Source organism: Brachyhypopomus gauderio, chromosome 11 (genome assembly GCF_052324685.1).
Source record: "Brachyhypopomus gauderio isolate BG-103 chromosome 11, BGAUD_0.2, whole genome shotgun sequence".
Taxonomy (NCBI): domain Eukaryota; kingdom Metazoa; phylum Chordata; class Actinopteri; order Gymnotiformes; family Hypopomidae; genus Brachyhypopomus; species Brachyhypopomus gauderio.
The window spans coordinates 11,662,277-11,683,252 of NC_135221.1; the positions used below are offsets into that span (position 1 = coordinate 11,662,277).

The 20,976-nt window shown below is 46.8% G+C and overlaps 1 protein-coding gene across 7 annotated transcripts in view; it reads right to left on the reverse strand.

Annotated features, from left to right (window-relative positions):
• Positions 1-2,071: 2,071 nt before the first annotated feature.
• elf1 (E74-like ETS transcription factor 1) overlaps positions 2,072-20,976 on the reverse strand; it is a 31,596-nt gene continuing 12,691 nt past the window's right edge. For 4 of the 7 annotated variants that reach the window (XM_077021925.1, XM_077021923.1, XM_077021922.1 and 1 more), the window contains 8 exons: positions 9,766-10,210; positions 6,065-6,236; positions 5,782-5,889; positions 5,269-5,430; positions 4,887-4,970; positions 4,076-4,268; positions 3,620-3,979; positions 2,072-3,232 (listed from right to left, as the gene is read on the reverse strand). In XM_077021925.1, the coding sequence (XP_076878040.1) occupies positions 2,467-3,232; positions 3,620-3,979; positions 4,076-4,268; positions 4,887-4,970; positions 5,269-5,430; positions 5,782-5,889; positions 6,065-6,236; positions 9,766-9,837 (1,917 nt within the window). In that variant the 5' untranslated portion in view covers positions 9,838-10,210 and the 3' untranslated portion in view covers positions 2,072-2,466. Of the gene's footprint in view, positions 3,233-3,619; positions 3,980-4,075; positions 4,269-4,886; positions 4,971-5,268; positions 5,431-5,781; positions 5,890-6,064; positions 6,237-9,765; positions 10,211-15,433; positions 15,516-15,889; positions 15,947-16,103; positions 16,256-20,976 lie in introns of those variants that run through there. The other 3 variants (XM_077021927.1, XM_077021926.1, XM_077021928.1) reach the window with 3 other exon arrangements.

Consider the following 20,976-nt stretch of genomic DNA (forward strand, 5'->3'; position numbering starts at 1 on the left):
TTTCACTCGCGAGTTGCCTGATCCACAGTCTGTAATTGATGAATATACACATTCTTGATTCTTGTTGTTTGCTGCTTCAAGGAGCAAAGGGCAGAGATGTTGAAACCTACTAACAGAGTGTTCAGGTGAGCCTACACCAGCTGCATCAGTACTTGTGTGCATCATGCTTGACTAGAGAAGACTTGGCAACATAAGGTTGGAAAAAGAGAATCTCCCCGTCACCCCTCAGCATTCCTAAGTCTAAGGACGATGTCAACCCCAGTTGTAGGTCTGAAATGAAAAGAAGCTTTACGTTAATTCTCAATTCAGGATTCAAAGAACAGGAGGAGGGGCCTTTTGCCAAGCCCGGGATCATGTGACCGTCCACCAGCCGGCTCTGCGGGCGTCTGCTAAGCACTTCATCCCCGTGGCTCAGGTGAAAAGGACTTCACAAGTTTTCATCAAAGCATTTTTTTTATTAAAATTTTCCTCTTTTTTGTTTTTTTTTTTTTATTTTAAAAGAAGAAGCATCTAGTCTATGTTGAACGTATGGAAAACAAGAGTCCCAAGGACAGGAGAGATGAAGAGACAAACAGAGACGGTGAGCTGGCATACGCTTACCCCAGAGCCAGTGTCCTGGCCTGTTCTGCTGAACAGAAAGGGGATGGGCTTGGGTTCACAATTACATCACTGATTGTCATAAGAGCATTAACGCGTTAGGTTTAACCTTGATTGTCAAAGCACTCTCATCCTTATTTCCAAGCCACAGTTAAAAGATTCTGTGGATGATGTCTGACGTTTCCAATTGCTGCACCTCTCTACCAATTCAGCACAAACTGAGCTCATGATCAATGTGGATACAACATGCATGCACTAACACTACTGTGTTAAGGCAGTAGTTAAGAACACCTGCCTCAGACGTCAGAAGGCCTGAAAAATTATGCGATACAATCTGTACTGTAAAAAAAGGAAAAAAAAATCTTCATTAGATGTGAGAAGACTACAAATAAATACATTTAACACATATGACTAGGTGCTAACATAGGACTAAAACTCAAAAACAAACCAAAAATACATTTAAGACACGTCTGGAGAAGAGATGGCATGTTTACATCCTAACATACTGAGATGGGGGTAAGAGTATGTCAGCTTAAAGGCAGATCCTGAAACACACAAGATCTGTCAAAATAATGGCTTTAAACAAATCACAGTACACAGTGACAGAAGTAAATCTCAAAGCGCTCTATATATATATATATATATATATATATATATATATATATATATATATATATATATATATATATATATATATATATATTCCCTTATACAGGAAAACTACAATATGAAAGGTGTCCCAGTTACATGGAATGAACTGAACTGGAAAACAGAGCTTGCGATAAAACATGTTGATTTCTTGGTCGGAATAATTTTATATACTGCATGTTCCCTGGTTTTCGCATTGTTACAATAAAAAAATTAGGCTTTTTATACAGAATTTAGAAATTCACAAAATAAATAAATGTGTGGCCATGAACTGAATCTGAATTGTACACATGTACTGTATATACTTTATTCCATGGCAATCATTTCATATGAACATGACTGGAGTATAATGGGGACAATACTCTGACTCCTCAGCAGGTTATTTTAGAATATGTCTTTATACTCCCTTTATAGATGGTAAATATGTACAAACAAGTCTAATTGAACTGTCTCTTGGGACAGGGAATGCCCATTTCCATAGTAACACAATGCTGTGAGGCTCTGTGTAATACGGGGAGAAGATATCCTGGCCAGAGCCATGTTAATGTGTTTTGTATGTGAAGCATAATGCACAATCCTATGAGTCCAAAACAACATTGGCCTTCGGCATTTTCCCCCACATAGCCTAATATATTCAAAAAAATAATTTCCCACCATTCCTGCCATTTCCAAAAGGCACTCGTTCAGTCCAAATCCGAAAGGCTACACTTCTGTTCCTGCATCACATTGAAGAATCCTTATCAGCAAGAAACCACTGGCAAACACGTCCCACCTCTTGGGTTTTCAGAGAATTCATTCTTGAACCTGAGGTCTATGGAATGTGTGGTTTGTTTTTTTTTTTTTGGTTTAGTAGCGGCTGTCCATCAACACTTTCCCCATACTTCTTTTTAAGGGGAGTGTCCTTAAAACTGTGTGAAAGTCCATGGAGATGAAACTGATTGAATTAGAAATGTCTGAACTGGCACAAGCGGTGGAACTATCCCTGGTCTGATAAACGGCTGCTCTCTGATTGGAGGAATGGCAAGGGGGGGGGGAGTGTGGTGCCAGGAAGGCCACCAATAGAACTTTGTATAATATAACTATCCCTTAACATTCAAATTTAGGCACAATATCACAATAAATGTGAGTAAACAATAGTCCTTAGTCTGCCAGCAGTTTTCACTGAATTTACATAAATCATTAGGAGATTGTGTCCACAGTTTTGTGACCTGAGTTTCTTTCTTAGGTCTCGGAGAGCTCAGACTTTACATGGATAAACTGCATAGTGACAGGCATCTCCTCCAACTCTTTGGCTACGGCCTGTGGGTGCAAGGCGATCTCCCCCTTCACCTCCAGCTCTTCCACAGGGGTGAGTCCCTCACTGGGACTGCTGGCCAGCTCCAAAGCCACGTCCGAGTGTCCGTTCACCACGTGACCCGAGCTGGCCGCGCCCACGATCACGGTCCTGTGGCTGAGTTCTGCCGTGCCCGCATCCATCTCCTCCTTGCAGAAGTGGGCGGGCGGCGCGGGGTAGCCGTTGACCAGGGACTGGAGGTACTGCGGGTCCAGGATCTCCTCCTTCACCTGCAGGCCCTGCAGCTCGCCGTGTTTCAGCACGGTGGCGATGACCGTGCCCGGCTGCTGGGCCACCATCGGCTGCCCGCTGGCGTTGAGAGTGACCAGGCGAGTGAGGCCGTTCAGGGACCCTGCCTGCTGCACCGTGGGGCTGATGACCCCGGCTCCGGCCGATCCGAGGCTGGACACCAGGAGCTGCTGGCTGGCTAGGCCGTCTGTGGTCAGGGAAGCGGTCTGGATGGTCAGCACGTCTTTGCTTCCAGGGCTGGAGGAAGGCACGGTGTGGAGGATGACTCGTGGAGGCGAGCCATGGGTGGAAGATTCCCCGTTCCCCAGGACGGAGGAGAGAGGCACAGTCTGCAGGGTGACTGGGGTTCCTCCCTGTGCTCCAGAAGTTAGGAGCATGGGTACACTGGCAGACATGTTAATGGTCCTGAAGACAACGAGAGGACAGAGAGAGACAGACGGACAGAGAGAGACAGACGGACAGAGAGAGACAGAGACGGACAGAGAGGACAGAGAGAGACAGAGACGGACAGAGAGAGACAGAGAGAACGTTCGTGTTAGCCTGTCTGTTTGACCCACATGAAATTGAGACACATGGAACATCATTCTGACCAACAAATATGTACAACTTGCAAAAATGCTTCTCGTCTCAAACACTACGAGCACTGCCCAATTCTTCTAACTATATAACCTTCCATAGCTACACAGCGTACAGCTCCTTTAATCAGACATGAGCAAATGTACTGAAAATGTATTTCACGTGCATGCGTGCACTGCACATCCCCGTACATACATGTGACGTCCTCTGGCTCACCTCATGGCGTGTGCGGGAGCAGGAACCGCCGCCCCCTGGTTTGGCTGTAGCACATGGACCGTCTGCAGTAGCTGCTCGCTGGGTTTGCCGTTGGCGCTCTGGTACACCAGACCGGGGCTCTGCTCCCGCTTCACCGCCTTGGCGTGCGCTTGGCCCGAGCCTTTCCCCTGGGCCCGAGACGCCCCGCGGCCCACTCCACGCCCATGAGGGGCGGAGCGCTGGCCTCCGTAGCCGGGGCCCGAGTCTCCACACTGGCCCTCCTCCTCGTCGATGACCACCAGGTCCGAGGGCATCTCCTTAAACTGGTAAACGAGCCTCTGACCTTCGACCTTGGCCAGTATGCCCCTCTGGTAATAATACCTGAGAGAGCGTAGGAGAAAGCAGGAGGGTCAGGAGACGCGTTGCTCCTCACCTTACTGGGCCTACAGGGAGAGGATGCTCCTGCTCTGGGCTTACCTGAGGGCTCTCCCCATAGTCTCGTAGTTCATGTCCGGCTTGTTCTTGTGCTTGCCCCATAGTTTGGACACGGCCTTGGAGTCCACCAGCTTGAAGATGCCTTTCTCTCTTTGCGTCCACTTGATGTATTTGGGACAGGTGTTTTTGTCTTGCAGCAAAGCCAGGAGAAACTCCCACAGGTAAATTGTGTTGCCTATATTAAGCGAGAGTGGGAACAAAAAGGGATCTTTCCAATTCCTCCGTTGACTCATTAAAAGTCAAAACTCCTAAAAAGCTAAACGCTCGTCCATATTCCGCACCCCGTTCAGGCTTTATTTAACAAACGGAATTGGCAGAGGTGCAATTATGGTATTCTTGCCCATAACCTTAATAAATCAATTTCACTCCAGCTTGCACCAGGCTTGGAAATTAATTAGAAAGGCCTGGCAGTAGATTACTCTTGTTTTCTGCACGCTCTGGCCAGAAGTGGGTAAAAACAGCAACCCCGGCAGCAGAGGCTGGAACGTGAGCCGGCCGGCGTGTCAGCGTGATGTATATGCATGCGGCCGGCCTCCTCTCCACGCCAGCCCAGGTCCCCGTGTGTAAGGGGCCCCTATCAGGACGCCATCGATGTGCCCTCCGGCCTGCTATCCCTTTTATTTCCCTCACAAGTGCCGCACTTTGAGAGCACCTCATCAATTAAGCAACCCCTGCCCAACCTCTCCGGAGCGGCCGGGCGACAAGCAGGGAGGTGCTCGCCACAATGTGAAACGTAGGAAGAAAAGATCGTTTAATGCATGCATGTGTGTGTGTGTAGGCTTTTGTAGATTACCTTTGCCCTCTCTGCTCTTCTTCTTCAAGGGAAGAGAGGGGTTGGTGATGGGGGAACAGGGGCGTACAGCTCTGGGTTTGCGCACTGCACAAATGAGGAGGAGGGTGTGGTTAACCTCCCTCTCAGCTTTAGAAAGTCACATTACATGGATAGGGACCGTTATAAATGAGCCTCATCTATTACTTCGCCATTTAGTACAGACCTACATTTATTAGCAACTATTAATCAAACACTTTGATTTTCTTTGATTTCCCTTTTTGAAAGAGATGATTTGTTAATTTATATCTATAATTTAACAACATGCTGTTTAACATCAGATATGAACTCCCAGTATTGTGGATCAACAGCATCCTCTAGTGCTAACAGTATGTAACTGCAGTACCTTTATTTTTCCTGGGTGGTTTGGAGGGACACTTTTGAGGAACCTCATCCATAGAGGATGTTTCTTCATCCAGAGAGACATCCATGCAATCAGCTGAAAGTTGTTCTGGTCGCAGGGATATGTATGTAAGGTCTGATTCCAGCAGAGAGCCATAAGGGTGAACTACATATCAGGAAAGGAACACATTACAGACAAATTAAAACTATGTATTTAATCTTCAACTCTAACTTTGACATATGCTCCTATGACTATTACGAGGGGGGAAAAATCACATTACCAGCTTTCCTATGAAAGCATAAAGGTTAAAAAGGAAAGATTTTAATTATGATATCTACTCGTTACAGTTCTACAGCAGAAGAACCATTCACAGAAACCCCTTTCAAAAGAGGTTATACAATTTTATTCATGCAAATAAAATGTGCTGTGTCTTCAAAAAAAAAAAAAGAGAGAGAGAGAGGCTTGCATATTGCCGCCGGGCAGCGGTGTGAACACGAGAGGTCAGTCGGGTCTTACTCATGCGCTTCTCGTCCAGAATGTTGTTGGGAGACTCCATGTTCAGCAGAGCCTCGGCTGCCTCGATGGTCTCCATGTTGTCTTCTCCTCCCGAGACGGGGGTCTCCACTGCAGCCCAAAGGAAAGGGCTTTGGATCAGACCCATATATTTGCTTATTCCAGAACACAGGATATTCTTTACCTGCCTGGCTGGCAGAGAATAGCGTGAAGCGGTGCAGGTGAACCCTGGACGGTTATCGCGTCCGCGGTGTCCCTGTGGGCAGGACGGCCCTGGCAGACTCACCGGACAAGCCTACGTCTGCCACCATGATGTTTTCCTCCACTACGTCCTGTATCGCGTCCACCATGATGCCGTTGGTCACCTCATCTGCATCAAGTCCTGAATACACCTGCATGAGGTCAGCAGTAGGTACCTGCTCCACAATCACCGCCGGGAAGACTGACGGGTCATCCAACTGCCAGGAGAAGCCACACACACACACACACACACACACACACACACACACACACACACACACACACACACACACACACACACACACACACACACACACACACACACACACACACACACACACACACACACACACACACACACACACACACACACACACACGAATTAGCAAATATGCAGCTGCTGGTGTGTTCATAATGGGTTTACACAGACAACCTAGTGGAGGCTTTGCATTCCAATAAGAGTTCACTGTGCACTAGGACATCATTCACAGAGCAGACGCAGCCTTGTATTATATCAATAGAGGTTTAATGGCGAAATGAAGTAAACAGACAGCCTTGTGATTCCAGGGAATGATAATCAGGCTGGTTCGGGCGCCCAGCCAATCCGGGAACTCGTCTGCAGACCCTTCATTTCCACTGCAGCATTCCTGCGTGTGGGTGCGGTGCGGATCAGCATAGCGTAGGGGGTAAACACAGGAAAGAGCTGGTGCTGGAGAACAGAACCATCAGGCACAGCACCGCACCCTCCATAGCCGCCGTGCCAAAATCCAGCACCGGGCAAGAACTCAAGGCCTCCCTCACTACACTCTCCCTGTTGACTCTCGTGTTTTCCTTCCTTCTTTTCTTTCTCTTTCTTTCCCTTTTTCTCTCAATTTTTACAGAATTGACGGGTTATGGCGAGTCAGCCTCCATTCCACTGCATTTTCCCCCCTTTGCTTCTGTCAGCAGAGCTTTTCCTGCTCCATTCACAGTACCAAACCACTACTCCGTGTGTGTGTGTGTGTGTGTGTGTGTGTGTGTTTGTCCAGTAGAATCTCTTAGTCAGCCCCCAGAAGGATGTGAAACAGCGATTTCCATTAGCTCTTGGGCAGACAGCTTATGAATGAAAATGAATGGAACGAATCATTTCAGAAGGAGCACTCGCCCTTAAGAAGACTGTTGACATTTCATGTGCCAATACAACAGCTGAGTGTGGGAGATGAGGTTAATATAGGCTTAAGCCCCGTATGACGATGAAGAGGATGTTAAGTGACTACATTAGTTTCTGATAAGCAGCCAGCAATGTGTCCTCATGAAATAGAAATAAATACACGTACACAGTTGCCTTAAGCCACCAGTAGGTGGTAGCAGAGAGCAACGGACCAAACAGGCTAAAACTATCTGGGACTATTGGAAATCTGTGAAAATATTGAAGACATCGGTACAATGGAGCACTGGCCAGCAGCCAGGATGCAGAAGCCACACCCCCCATAACACTGGAGGACACGCGGACGGTGCTGAAATACTATTGGCTGGAATCTCAAACTTTTCCCTCTGTCCTTCCCTCAGCACAAGTCACTATTGTTATGGCATCTTCCACGAGAATTTGAGGTGTTTGGATCTCCAGAATTGAGGCCAAGTATAGAATCATCACACACACACACACACACACACACACACACACACACACACACACACACACACACACACACACACACACCTGTGGAACATCACCAGGTGCTGAGCTACAAGAAAGCTGTGTTAGTCCTAGTGTACAGGCTATCTAACTACAGGCTAACAACCCCCCCAGTTCCCCAAGATGTCTGTGTTGGCCTTCTCTTCCCTCCATCTAGGGACATAATGCAAAAAAAAAAAAAAAACACTAGATCTCATTCGCTACCAGAGCGTCTGACACAACGTCTCCAGCCTGCCCTTGGAGATGGGGTTATCAACAGCAGATGGATGAGCAACACTTACATTCTTAATGGCAGGACCCATGTGATGACGTGCCGGCCCAGGTCCACGGCTATTAATAGGCAAGACTCTGTAACATTAAGATGCTCATCTGATGACTTAAGATTAAACTGTGAAGTTTAAACTTCACAGAATGTATCTCTAACTGATGCAGATCTTTTCCTCCTCGCTGCCGTCGACCACATTTCAAAAACAGAAACATCGGATAAACATCGTCCATTTGCATATGCGAGTTCCCTGTTGCCCAGGTCTGTGCAATCTTCCCCCCTTTTCAACAGTCATCGGCTTCACCCGTCAGTGAATAACTACCGCTGGCCTCACCTACTGACACTACTCAACACCCCTTTTATAACGCAGGGCTACGTTCCACACAGGGCCATGTGGACCTAAAGCGGAGGTCCTTCTGTTCAGTGCACTCAACATAGACTGATCCACTGGGACGGCGAATGGTAAATTTAGACGGCGCATGAGAAATATGGCCATAGAGGAAATGTGAAATTTGATTGGGCCATGTGGGTGCTGCTGGGATGCTCCGATCGGCACGGTAACTGCACACGTGGAAATGTTGGCGCGATTTTTCTGTCATCCGTGATGTCTTCACTTACTGTCGTAATTATTGACTGCACAACTCAATTCACTATGGCTCATGATTAGTGCTCAGACAGCTGGACACCCCCCCCCCCCTCCAGCCAATGGGGAAAACACAAACAAACACACACACGCACACACATCTCTTACACCAACAAACAGAGACCAAAACTCTATTGTTGTCACTGGAAATTTAATCGATATTTGAGAAGAACAAGGGGCCTCCTGGTAGGACACCCAATGTGTTCTCCTGCAGTAACCCAGTAAGAACAGGCAGGGAGGGACAGAGATGCTGACGTTATTCCAGAACAATGGTAGTGTTCTGGGTGGAACAGGCCCTTTCTCCCACATCACCTCCCAACAGGTCAAGCTGGTTAGGCCTGAAATTTACCTGCAACACGCAGTGCGCAGGAGTGAGCACAGACAGGGCTGTCACACTGGATCCACTCATGACACACTTTAGACAGAAACACACTCACATACACACACACACACGCACAGACACGCACACGCACAGACACGCACACATGCAAATGTAAAGGCAGACGCAGTGCGAACACAAAAACACCAGGCGCAGGGCAGGTTCCAGCATCAAGACGAGCTGGTTCGAATGTACACAAAATACTCTCACACCGCAGATTAGCTCGGCACGCTTAAAAGGTGAAGTGGATTTGCAGAAGGTGAAAATCTACTTCAACACCAGGGTGGAACTGAAGTTATTAAGAATGGGCAGAAACTGGTTCATTTGGATTCAACCCTAATGTGGTTAAATTGACGCTTCACATTTCACACGTAGCACAGATGCTACGTTTATTTCAGAGATCTTACGCTCCTAAAAAGGTCCCTCATCTCACTTTTGCATTTGAGCTTCTGACAGAAACGTTTCTCCCGGTTACGTCAGCAAAGTTGCCATCAAAAGGCCTGGGTGTTCAACCCCGCCCTCCGTCCCGGCCCCGCCCTCCGCCCAGCCCCGCCTCCCCTACAACCCCATAGACAACTCAACACTTCTTTATAAAGCCATCCACTCTGGAGAGCAGCTAAGCAATACGCATAAATAAACCTTCATGAAAGGAAATTAAATGCATACACAACATCAAAGATCAATTCTACTATGCATGTACCATTTACATGTTACATAACTCAAGGACTAAAGTGAAACATGGTCTCCTCTGTCTTAGGGACGTGGTTGTGGGCGGTGCTGGGTACCTGGTTGATTTCATCCATCCCATTGCTGGCAAACTCAAAGACCAGCTCGCTGGGTTGGACCGCCATGGTCATGATGCAGCTGCGAGTGGGGAGCGTGGACAGGGGGGGCGGGGACTCAGACTGACAGGGGGGCGGGGTCCCGTCTCTTCAGAGACTCCCCAAAGCGCTGCACTCTCCACACCACACCCGTCACAGGAAGCGTTCGGAGGGAGGGCACCCGGCAGCAGTAATTTTGCCGCTTTCTCAAAACCAGAGGCGATCCTGGCTATGGCGGCGGGGGACAATAAACGGGTCCCTTTTCCTCCTTTTGCACCCCTCTCCTTCTGTCCGTCTCGCTCTCTCGCTGCCCCTCAGGCGGCGGGGTGGGGCCTCGGCGTTCGCAAGTCTTCCTCTGCTCTTCCTCTTGGGCTCAGCGCCACTCCAGCCACGTCTGGGGTATCGGCACCTACGGGGAGGGAAGCAGGCAGACAAAGAGACAGGAAATCACATCAGCCCCGTGTACTCTGACTCTGAACGCACCGGCCAGAGTTTGATGGCAGGGGTAGTTGGAGAACGGGGCTTGGGGGGGGTACTAGAGATCCTGAGAAAGCCCGACTAGGACGAAGTAGAAATATGTACCCCAATTCCCAGTGTCTCGTCCATCAGCTAGTGCCACCATCACGCCTATTCATCCTTACAGCATGAAAGAAGAGTCCTTAACTTGCTCTAGCATTATGGGATTACTGGCAGTGCTACTGACTGGCCCCATGTTAGCATCTACAGAAGAAGGAGCTCCCAGACCCATCATTAAGTGAGTTTGAACACAATACAAGCAGCACTTGTGTGTCCAAGTTGCACATTTATTCATTAAGGCGGGGTGGTAATGCACAGCCCTCCCCTTGTCTTGAGGGGCTGGAGGGACGTGGTTTTTACCCGCCTCATCACAGAGATTCTCACAACAAGGAAAATGGGAGTCTGTTTAACAAGTAACACAAGCAGAAAGATGTAGTGCAACTAAAGACGCTTTCTTCCAAAGCACACACACCCCTCCAATGAAACACTCACGCCCCCGACAGCTCCAGCACCGTTCTCATGCAGCCGGAAGGGTGGGGCGGGGGGGGTCCAAAAGGGGGGAGAAGGCCAAGCAGGAATAGGAAGGGGGTGAGGGGTGGAGGCATCTCTATGGGCACTGAAGCAGACCCAGAGTCCTCCGTGGCAGGGTGGGGTCTGTTTGCATTGGAAAGGACCATCTGTGTGACGGAGGCGGGGGGGCTGAACTCAGACAGGGGTTGGTATGGGGTTGGAGGGCATCGAAAGAATCATAACCCCACCCCCCCACCTCCCACTCCCAAACCTCAAGGCCATGGAGAGCTATCTGCTCCAGCAAGGACCTCATCCTCAGCACATGACCTCAGACTGGACTACACCACTACTGCAGTATGACGGGGGGGGAGTGGATTGTGTGGACTAGGCCTGAGGAGCCACAGCCTATCATTAGCCCTCACCCACCCAACACCACCCTCCCCCCAAAGCTCTTCACTGCTCCCCTGGCATGAGAGCTACATCTGGAGTAGCGTGCTGCTTCTACCGGCCCCTGCAGCTCACATGTTTATAAAGCTCTTCCTATGAAACAGTAATTGTTTATTTCAAGGAAAATATTATGCAACACATCTTTTCTCCAGAAATGCCGTTGGGCTTATAAAATGGTCTTCTTTCCTGCACCAGGTCACGTGTGAGATAAACAGTAATGAAGAACGAAATTTTCAAACGTGAAGAAAATGTTTTGTCCTTCAGCAAAGGACAAAGAATCACTGCTATCCTGGTACTCTTGGGGATATACACTCTTAACACACACACACACACACACACACACACACACACACACACACACACACACACACACACCTTCTCCAGTCTACACACTGGGAGAGCACCGACTGCAGTGCAATGCCAGTTGTCAAAAACTGGAACCAGTTTAGCCCTGCATCACTTAACACAGACCTACAGCTCAACCCACCTTCAACTTTCACTTCTTCTTTCCTTTTCTCATTGCTTCCAGTAATCAGAAGTGAAAAATAAAGCATGGAGGAGCAGTTCAAGTCAGGTCTGTTAAGGCACACAGACTGACTGACATGTTTCATAAACAGAAAGATGGTGTGTCTCCGATTTGCATGCGCGTGTGTAACGATCCCACAAGCACAATTCCCACATAACACCACCTGCTCCACGAGAGACTGACGTGGTGGAGCCAGCGGTCTCCACTCACGCTACAGCGGTCTATGAATCTGATCACATGACAACAGCAGCCTTGTTTCAGGGAGCCGTGCGGAGGAGGCGAGCAGGCCTGCAACACGTCATCGCGAGGGAGGGGCAGCACAGACTTACTCAACATGCAGGACTCTGGTGAGCAAACACTCTCCAGGGTGGGGTTCCACTGGAGAGCCTTAGAAGCTACAGGCCATGAAAATTACACACACACAACATGGTGGTGGTGGTTGGTGGGTTGGGGGGAGGGGGGGGGTGGCCAACTAACAAGTCTAACGTGGCACTTTCAGCAGCCTAATCTCCTAGTCATAATCCCCGTCATAATCTCCCTTCCCACCAAAGACATGCAGTCTTTCCAACCAACCCTACCCCCCAACCCTGCCCCCCACCACCCAAACCCCACGCTCAAGCACAAAGCAGGAGAGAGAACAGAAATCATTCTAATAACTGCAGTGGCTCAAGGAACAACATTCAAATTGAAACTGGGTTTCTGTACAAATGTTTTCCCCCCCAAAGAACCCTCCCCCCACCCCACCCCTTAACCTCCTCTGCTGAGCTCATTGTTGACCATGAAAGGAGGCAATTTAAGTCAATCGACTGACTAAACCATGAGTCACCCAGTTAGAAGAATTCCAACACGGAAAGAGCACATTCAGGAATCAAGATGGAGACAAACCTAATGAGTGGTGAGAAATACGATTCGATATGTGGCATGATAGTCATCTGATGTCACGAAATGAAGGCCTGAAGCAGAGAGATTGGTGAGACTCCCATATATGGAGAATGACATCATTGCCACAGTGAAGTAAGCTGTTTCAGAGAAGAACTGGTCTTGGCTCTCAGAATAGCATAAGAGCAAAGGGTTGTTTTTTTGTTTTGTTTAGTTTTTTCCCCAGTTTATGAGAACATGTAAGAGAGCATGACAGAGGAGAGAGAGAGAGAGAGAGAGAGAGAGAGAGAGAGAGAGAGAGAAAGAGAGAGAGAGAGAGAGACAGACAGGAGCACATAATACTTATAAGAACTGTTTATGCGTAATGGTTGCAATGCTGACAATTCAAATGTACATTTCTCATGTCAATAAAGCAAATGTTGAACTTGAGAGAGACACACACAGAGTGAGAGAGTCAGAAAGACAGTGAGAGAGCATAAGAGAGGGAGAGAAAGGGGAGGCCACTGAGGTTTTCCTGCCTGGCTTAGACACAAGACTGGTATTCCTGGCATTTCAGGACACGTTCTGTCTCCCAGCACAGGTCTGGACGGGGACGTAAATCAGATTCTGGACACACCCACCTTTGCTAATCAGCCTCCAAACCATAGTGTTAGAAACCACTCCTCATCCCAACTTCTTATATAATGACAGCACCAGTCAGTCAGTCGGTGATTGACAGATGGAAGGAGAGAATAGAAGAAACAGGCAGACAGAAGTGAAGCTAGAGAGATAGAGAGAGAGAGAGAGAGAGAGAGAGAGAAGAAAAACGGAAGGAGAGAGCACTAACGAAACACTTTCCATCAGCATGTAGAACAAAGCTCCCTTCACAAGGTCATCAGCTCCCGTCAGCTGAACATGGCTGTTTATGCCCAGTTCCTGTGAGGATGTGACTCAGGTCTCTGCAGGCAGCATGAGGCACTGTGAGAGCACGATAGTGAACACAGGCAGGCCCAAAAGGCACAACTCGGCAGGGCCAAAAATGCACTGGGCTGAGCTCCTGGTTTTCTGACAGCCGGGGCCACCTAATCACCATAATGGTTTAATTTACTGATTACGTTCTTCAGCTGGGGCCGATCACCACGATGGTTTAATACACTCTTACTTTCATGAATTGCCTCAGATTTACAAAGAAAATGCACAAAAAATTAGGTCAGCGCCACCACCACCACCTCACCCTGCCCCTAAGCCAAAAAAAAAAAAAAGCAAGTTATACTAAGCAAAGAAAAGGTCACAGATCTGAGGGGAGGCGTTTTGCTAATCCAACTGAAAAGGCGTGCTGCACTTATTAAGTCGTCTGGCCGGCACCTCGGCGACTCCCACCACCGCAAGCTGAAGCTGCACCGGTCGTGTCCCGTCCCCCCCGGCCCCCATGTCCTCCCCCCACGCAACGTCCTCCCTCCAAACCTCCGCACTCCACGCAAAACAGGACAAAAGCGCTAACACACCAGAGCACTTTTCAAAATGACGCCACACTGTAGATTGGAGTTGCCACGGCGAGGGATTAAAAAAGGCCTTGAGGCTTCCTCTAAAGGTGCCAGCTGTGGTGGCAGAGAGCTTTGCGGGAAAAAAAAAACAAACAAAAAAAAAAAACCCCAAAGCGCCTGACTAACGGAGCGGCCCGAGAAACAACAGTGATAAACAGCGGAGCCTCCTCCAGCAGACCCCACACTGTAAACAAAGGGGGTAAGAGAGAAGCCCTCAGCGCCGACTAGCTTTTTCGCCAAGGATGAATGGAATTTAATCTGATCTCTCGTGACTCCTGTACTTTTCCACTGTACCTCCAGGCAATTGGAGCGTGGTATTGAGGTGTGGGCCCAAACACCCACCCGAGACGGGGGGTCGTTATCACTCCCCTCACGTCAGTCGGCCCCGCGGCAGACTGCGGGAATGCAGGTAAGTGGGGGGATGAGGCGGGGCTTAGACTACCATGAGCTAAAAACCCATAGGCAGAAACTCAGACACCAAAAAAGAGCAGCATGGGCCTTGGGTGTTGTGATTAACCCCACCTGGCAGTCTCACTGCAGGGAGGTGTAGCTTGATGGGGTGCTCCAGCCGAGCATGTACCCACAGGTTTCATTCCCATCAAGATTATTTTAGGTGAATCGAACCACCCGAAAAGTTCCACAAAGTTATCAAATACTAAAATGTTTTTGCTTTCTTTCCCCCAGTGAGACAGAATCGATACAGCCGTCTTCTTCTACCGTCTTCTAGACTTTGAGGCACCATTTTAAACTGAAGCTGTGCGCAGCCACCATGGACGACCACAGACTTCTGCACACAAGCGGTGGGGTGCGTGAGGCTGACGGGGACGGTGGGGTGGAAAAGGAGAGCGATTAAACAGATGCTGATAAATTAGAGAGGAAAGAGGACAGCCACAAACTGACCTGTGAATCTTGCAGTGACAGGAAATGCATCACCGAGCAAAAAGGGTTTCTTGCTACTTCCTGACTGTTAGACCACAGAGAGCAGAGTACTTCTCTCTCCGCGCGAGAATGGAAACTTCTCCTCCACTCCCCAACTCTGCGCTACTCACTTTGAGGGTTTCAGTCAGAACTACTCTTCAGTGCTTCCATTGAGTCCATGCTGTTGCTGATAATGCCTTCTTTCAGGCAAAGGACATGCTGAGCTCACAGCATCCATAAAGAGAGAGACTTTCCACCAAAATTTGTATCATACAGCCTTTTAAAGAGAACAAATGTGGTTATGAACACCTACAATGAGTCTGGAAGCCCCCTTGTTTTAGAGAAGTGAATCTCCTCTGCTCGGTGCACCACCCCTCAGTGGTTTCATTCAGCTTCTGAAGAAACATACAATAGTGCAGATCTCAGAATGCTACAATGTGGGTCTTCAACAGACAGTTTAATAAATTACCATTAACGTATCCTAAGCCACATCAGCGGAGGAACTAACTGTGCATTTATTGTACATGATACTTCCACCAGTGACCTCATACTACTCTACAGATTACAAACAGTAGAACCAAAGTCCAAAGCTACAGACAGGCATCTGACAGCCAGTGTATATTAACAAGAGTCATCGTGCGCCGTTCAACGCTCAGCCGTGAAATGCAGCTTTGGATTCTATATGTTACATACACCATAGGCTCACAGTCTGGGCCTGAATACTGAGAAACAGATGAAAAGGAACAGATCACAGAGACCCTCTACTCACTTCCTCTCCCTCTCACCAAGGTTAGATCTCCCACTCCAAAACACGTAGCTACTTCCTCTAAATGGAGAACATGTCCTCATTCAGTGTTGCAAAAACAAAACAAAAAACAACCAAAAAATACCACAAAATGCACAATGGACAGGTCACAGAAAAGTACAGTGGGTTTTCTTTTCTGCGCAGCTATCAAATATTTGTAAATAAGTTAATGTCTTACCAGCAGTAACCTAACCATCAACTCAGGGAATGCAAACTCGATATGACTGGACCGTGTTCTAGAGAACTAGACTTAACAATAGTCACAGTGATCTACTTCTACTGTGTGGCAACAGGCCGCATGCCACAGATAGGAAGAGCCATCTGAGTTGTGAAAACATGACAGGAAATTGCTGCAGAAGACTGAGAAGATGTGTTCTCCAATATGGCGAAAAGCGAGATTAAGAACAGAGGACTACACGAAAAATGACAACAATGTTGATAGTTACTTTAAACTTGAATATCATTTGGAACAGAAGATAAAACCATGTTCCATAAAATGCTACTGCACAAATAACATCTATCTGTGAAACCTTTTTTTTTTACTGTGGCTTTCTTGAAATATGATTATCAACTTGTAACATATCTAATACTTGTGTGTGTTTCTCTAGTTCCAAAATTTTTTTTAACCTTCCTCATTAACATCTGCCTGACCAATTTGCTGTGGAGAATAAACTGACTACATCAAAAGTAACAGCAGACCACTGTAGTTTGACCCTGAATCTAAGCCACCAGTCCTCTCCTCTGTACACACCACTGCTCTTTACCTGCTCACATGAACATACCATCATTACAGATGTTCTAATAGGAGACATCAGACACCTCTTATCAAAATTATTAGTCATCTTTCTTCTACATCTGTGGGTAGCAAAGTTGCTAACGTGGAACAGTGCCACCCCCGCCATCTTGACTCACCTCTCACCGAAGTGTTTACGGCCATGCCAACACCAACATGTTACAGCATATGTCTCCTGAAGGGGGGAGGGGGGGCGCTAGGAACATACCAGCAAAACATGCCTGCCACACGCCCACATATTGCAGCTCCGCTGAAAACAAAACAGGGCCATGAGACTCCTGCCCCTTGCAGCAGAGTCAGGGAGAAGGTAAACGACCTGGGCGATTCTGCACAGCTGATCAGGCACATTTCGCACTGAGAACGTGACCATGCGCTCTCCTGCTTCAAAGGTCAGCTTTAATGAAGCTAATGAACATAGGCGGGGATGCCACCACGAATGCCCCGCAGCCGTGCCCCGCAGCCGTGCCCCGCAGCCGTGCCCCGCACTCCGCTTGGAGCAATTTCAGGTGGCACCAGCATGACATTTCAAACGCTTCCCTGGAATCAGTGGAGAAAAATCTCCCAGCTGTTACTGAGAGGCGGTTACAGAGAAACTCCACAGATGGTTACAGGGAAGCTCGTGCCGGCCGCAACGTACCAGGTGCATTCCGAGCAGGTCTGGACACAAGCTGAACGAGGTGGTCCAGTGCATCCACTCACACACTCCAACACAGAAAGACTCCTGGGGCTGATATGGGTCTCCTAGGTTCATGTGACACTGTTCCGAATACATACCACACATATTTTGAAGTGATTCCTGTTCTTACACAAATTCCAAGTGTTCCAAAAGTATTGAAATTGATTTCTATAAAACACTACTCAAAGTAGTCAATTTTGTATTTGTATGTACTTTTCTTTTTGAATAGTTCTAAATATAACCTAACAGATATCATTTGTCTAATGGTCCTGACAGTAGGTTACTGGAACTACCTTATTTTCCATGTTTATCTAATGTATCAGTACATAATAAAACACTAGCACAGTTCAGCAAATTGAAGCTAGGTCATTCTCCGCTTACGTAAGCCTGACACACCTCAGAACAGGCTACTTTGTGAAATTCTTCGAGTCTGGCAAGATCAAATAAAACTACGAAGAAACACATTCAAAGTCCTAAACACTTTTTTGGGGGTTCTCACGTGTTCTTATATTTCCCCATCATCCCAAGTCACTGTACCACAGAATACTGTAACATACAGCATAAAACGTAACCATCTGTGTAAATTACTCCATCTAGTAAAGGAGTAAGGAAGGAGAAAGCATATTATCAAGTCATTTTTTTCCTTCAAGGATCATAAAGAAAAGTAATATCAAAAAGTAATTTGTGACAAATCCCTATTTAACTGTGGTCATTCTGAACACTACAGCAGTCATGATAACACATGCACAAACAGCTATTTGCACTGTGTATAACATAATGACTATCATCAATAATTCTCAATTAACTTCCCATGTACTTTATTAAGATTAAATACAAATCAATATTGTTGAGAAAATGCATGTTTTAATCAAATTTGCATACAATTGTATCTCTATAAGGCATTTTAAAATAGTACTATAGGCATTTTTAAATAATAAATAAGCAATATACAAACAACTGAATCTGTAGGAGCCCTTATTACACTATTTAACTGCTACCATAAATCATGTGACGGTGTGAAAAATGAGCTCATGTGAAACCTTATACGGGCATCACCTGCACCTTTTAATGAAACTGGCCAGAAAGAAACCGATCTACAAGGCAATCACTGACAAACACTAGAGCAATAAAACACACCACAATAAAGTCACGGCCTTCATTTCTACAATCATCTAACTTGTCCGAGCTTCTCACATCAAACCAAGCTTCCAGTGCCAAGGATAATATAAGATTTGGGGAGGGGAAAAAATATATAAGGCCTCAGCGTTGTACACATGACTCCCAGGGGCCCTGTGGGAGGAGGAGGGTGTCTCATCCACATATTGCTGTCCTGGGCATTTCACTTTGTGAACCACATACACAGGCATGGTGGTGGGGGCTTGACACAGGTCAGTATTTGTGGAGAGAAGTCGGGAGTAGCCGAACACATTAAATGCTCCCAGTGGCACAGAGATGGGAAAGACCAACTTTCTACCGTGATGCATGTCGAACCAAGACCGATGTCAAAGCTAACTTGTACGTTTTTGCCTGAAGCGGCCTGCTTGATTTGCAGTCCAGGTAACTGAAGTAAAATGACAATACACTTTATGAGATTCGTGCTGTTAGCAGGGCTCAGAGAGCTACTAATTAAAACATACTAACAAGGTACTGAAGTGTGCAAATGCAATATATAATACATCTCCCGAGAGCTCTGGAGAGCGCAATGGGCAAATAGATCCAAGGAGGGGCTGCTGCTTAGGAACAGGATAAGGAAAGAGGCTGTGTAGCATTTTCAACCATGGAGGCCATTTTATGCAATGTGGCGATGTGGCGAAGGGAGCAGAGACCAGATCAAGTCCGTCAGAACACCAACACCAAAATAAAATCCTCAGGAACCCACTCAAAAACCTCTGCATCTCCACACTGCTATTCTCCCATACGAGCGATGACTCAGGAAACCAGAGATGCTACGCTGAACTGGCAATTCTCACGCAATTATCCGAGCTGATGAGATAATGGCCTAAGGGTTGGCATCATTCACAATGACAAGAGCACCCCCACTAAATTTAACAATCTTATCCTATAAAAAAAGAACCAGTTCCATTAAGCTTTAAGACCTGAAGTAATGGCTCCCTCTTAACGACAGCGTGGCCACCGAGGCAGAGGAAGAGCAGAACAGAGGACAAAGCTCCCAAGAATTTTCAAAAGACGTTCAACTGTCCTGGCAATTTTCCAGAACATTCCTTGAACAATGCAGTTTACCACCCACTAAAGGTTATACATTTTTTTCCAGAACAAGTTGTTGTCAACTGAAGGAATGTTTGCAACATGTGTGTTGTAATGCTGATGTGGAATTTCAGGTCTCTGACCTCTGACTTTATCCTAGGATCAGGGACTGAACTTGAACATTTAATACTATGGTGGATAATAAATGGCCTGCTGTTGGTGATGCAATCTTGCTAATGCACTGGTACTGCACATCAATACAAGAAATATTGTATGGGTGGCAGAAAAGGCTAATTTTAGTATTAGCCTTTCGACTGTGTCTTCTGTGTTAATAATTTTGTAAGGCGTTTGGTCTCTACCACTGTAAAATTGCAAACCCTGTGATTACAGGTATAAATTGACATTTTGGAAATGTTGTGGACAAGTGGTACACTATAAAATTTTATTAGATGAGCTTGCTCAAATGCTTTATGGAATCATAAAGTCATTTTAAACCACTAAAGGCAGTTGTGTTAAAATCTTCCACACCTGACATGGTTTTTAAAAATCCACTTTAGACGACGCAGTAATATTCTAGTGTGTATGGTTTCCATGAAGAATACCTAATATTATGATGTTCAAGTAAAATAACCATCTTCTAGTGGCTACGCTGGTTTATTCCTCACGGGCTTAAATGAACACGTTTTTGTAAGACTACAAACTGATCAACAGAGGCCCAGTTGTTTTATGTTATTTTATGCATTATGTTAACACTTCAAGAGAAGCCTTTCAGTTACAAAGCAATGGAATATTTTAACAGTGGTTTGTATTGGTGAAGTGAAAATGACAGCTCTTTTCATTAGAAACTGTCACTCTGTCAGTCTTTTTTTGGAGACTGAGACTAGTGGTTTAATTTTCTACAAAGCTCACAGCCCCCACAAAGAACTTGGTCATAGTTACAATACTACTTAAGTGTTATTCTTAATAGTTAGTACGTTCTGAATGCATTTACAAGACCTTACATGCATTGTTTTAGCCCTTGAGAACAGCTTTTGTGCATAAGAAACTTAAGCTAACTCCGTTGCGTGGTTAGGAGCCAATGTCCTGCTGATGGCTGGTGTTGTTTGACCTCAGTGCTGTCAGGATTTCCATGCCAGAATTAAGCCTCCGAGTTTGGAGCTGTCCCTGTGTTAAACCTATGGATGAAAACCTCACATGCTGTGCATCTTAAGCCCCGGGCGCGCGCGCACACACACACACACACACACACACACACACACACACACACACACACACACACACACACACACACACACACCTGTGCATCTGAAATCCTTCATGGAAAGCCTTCAAAACACCTTGTCTGGATAAGAGCCACGGTCAGCGTGCACAACTGCA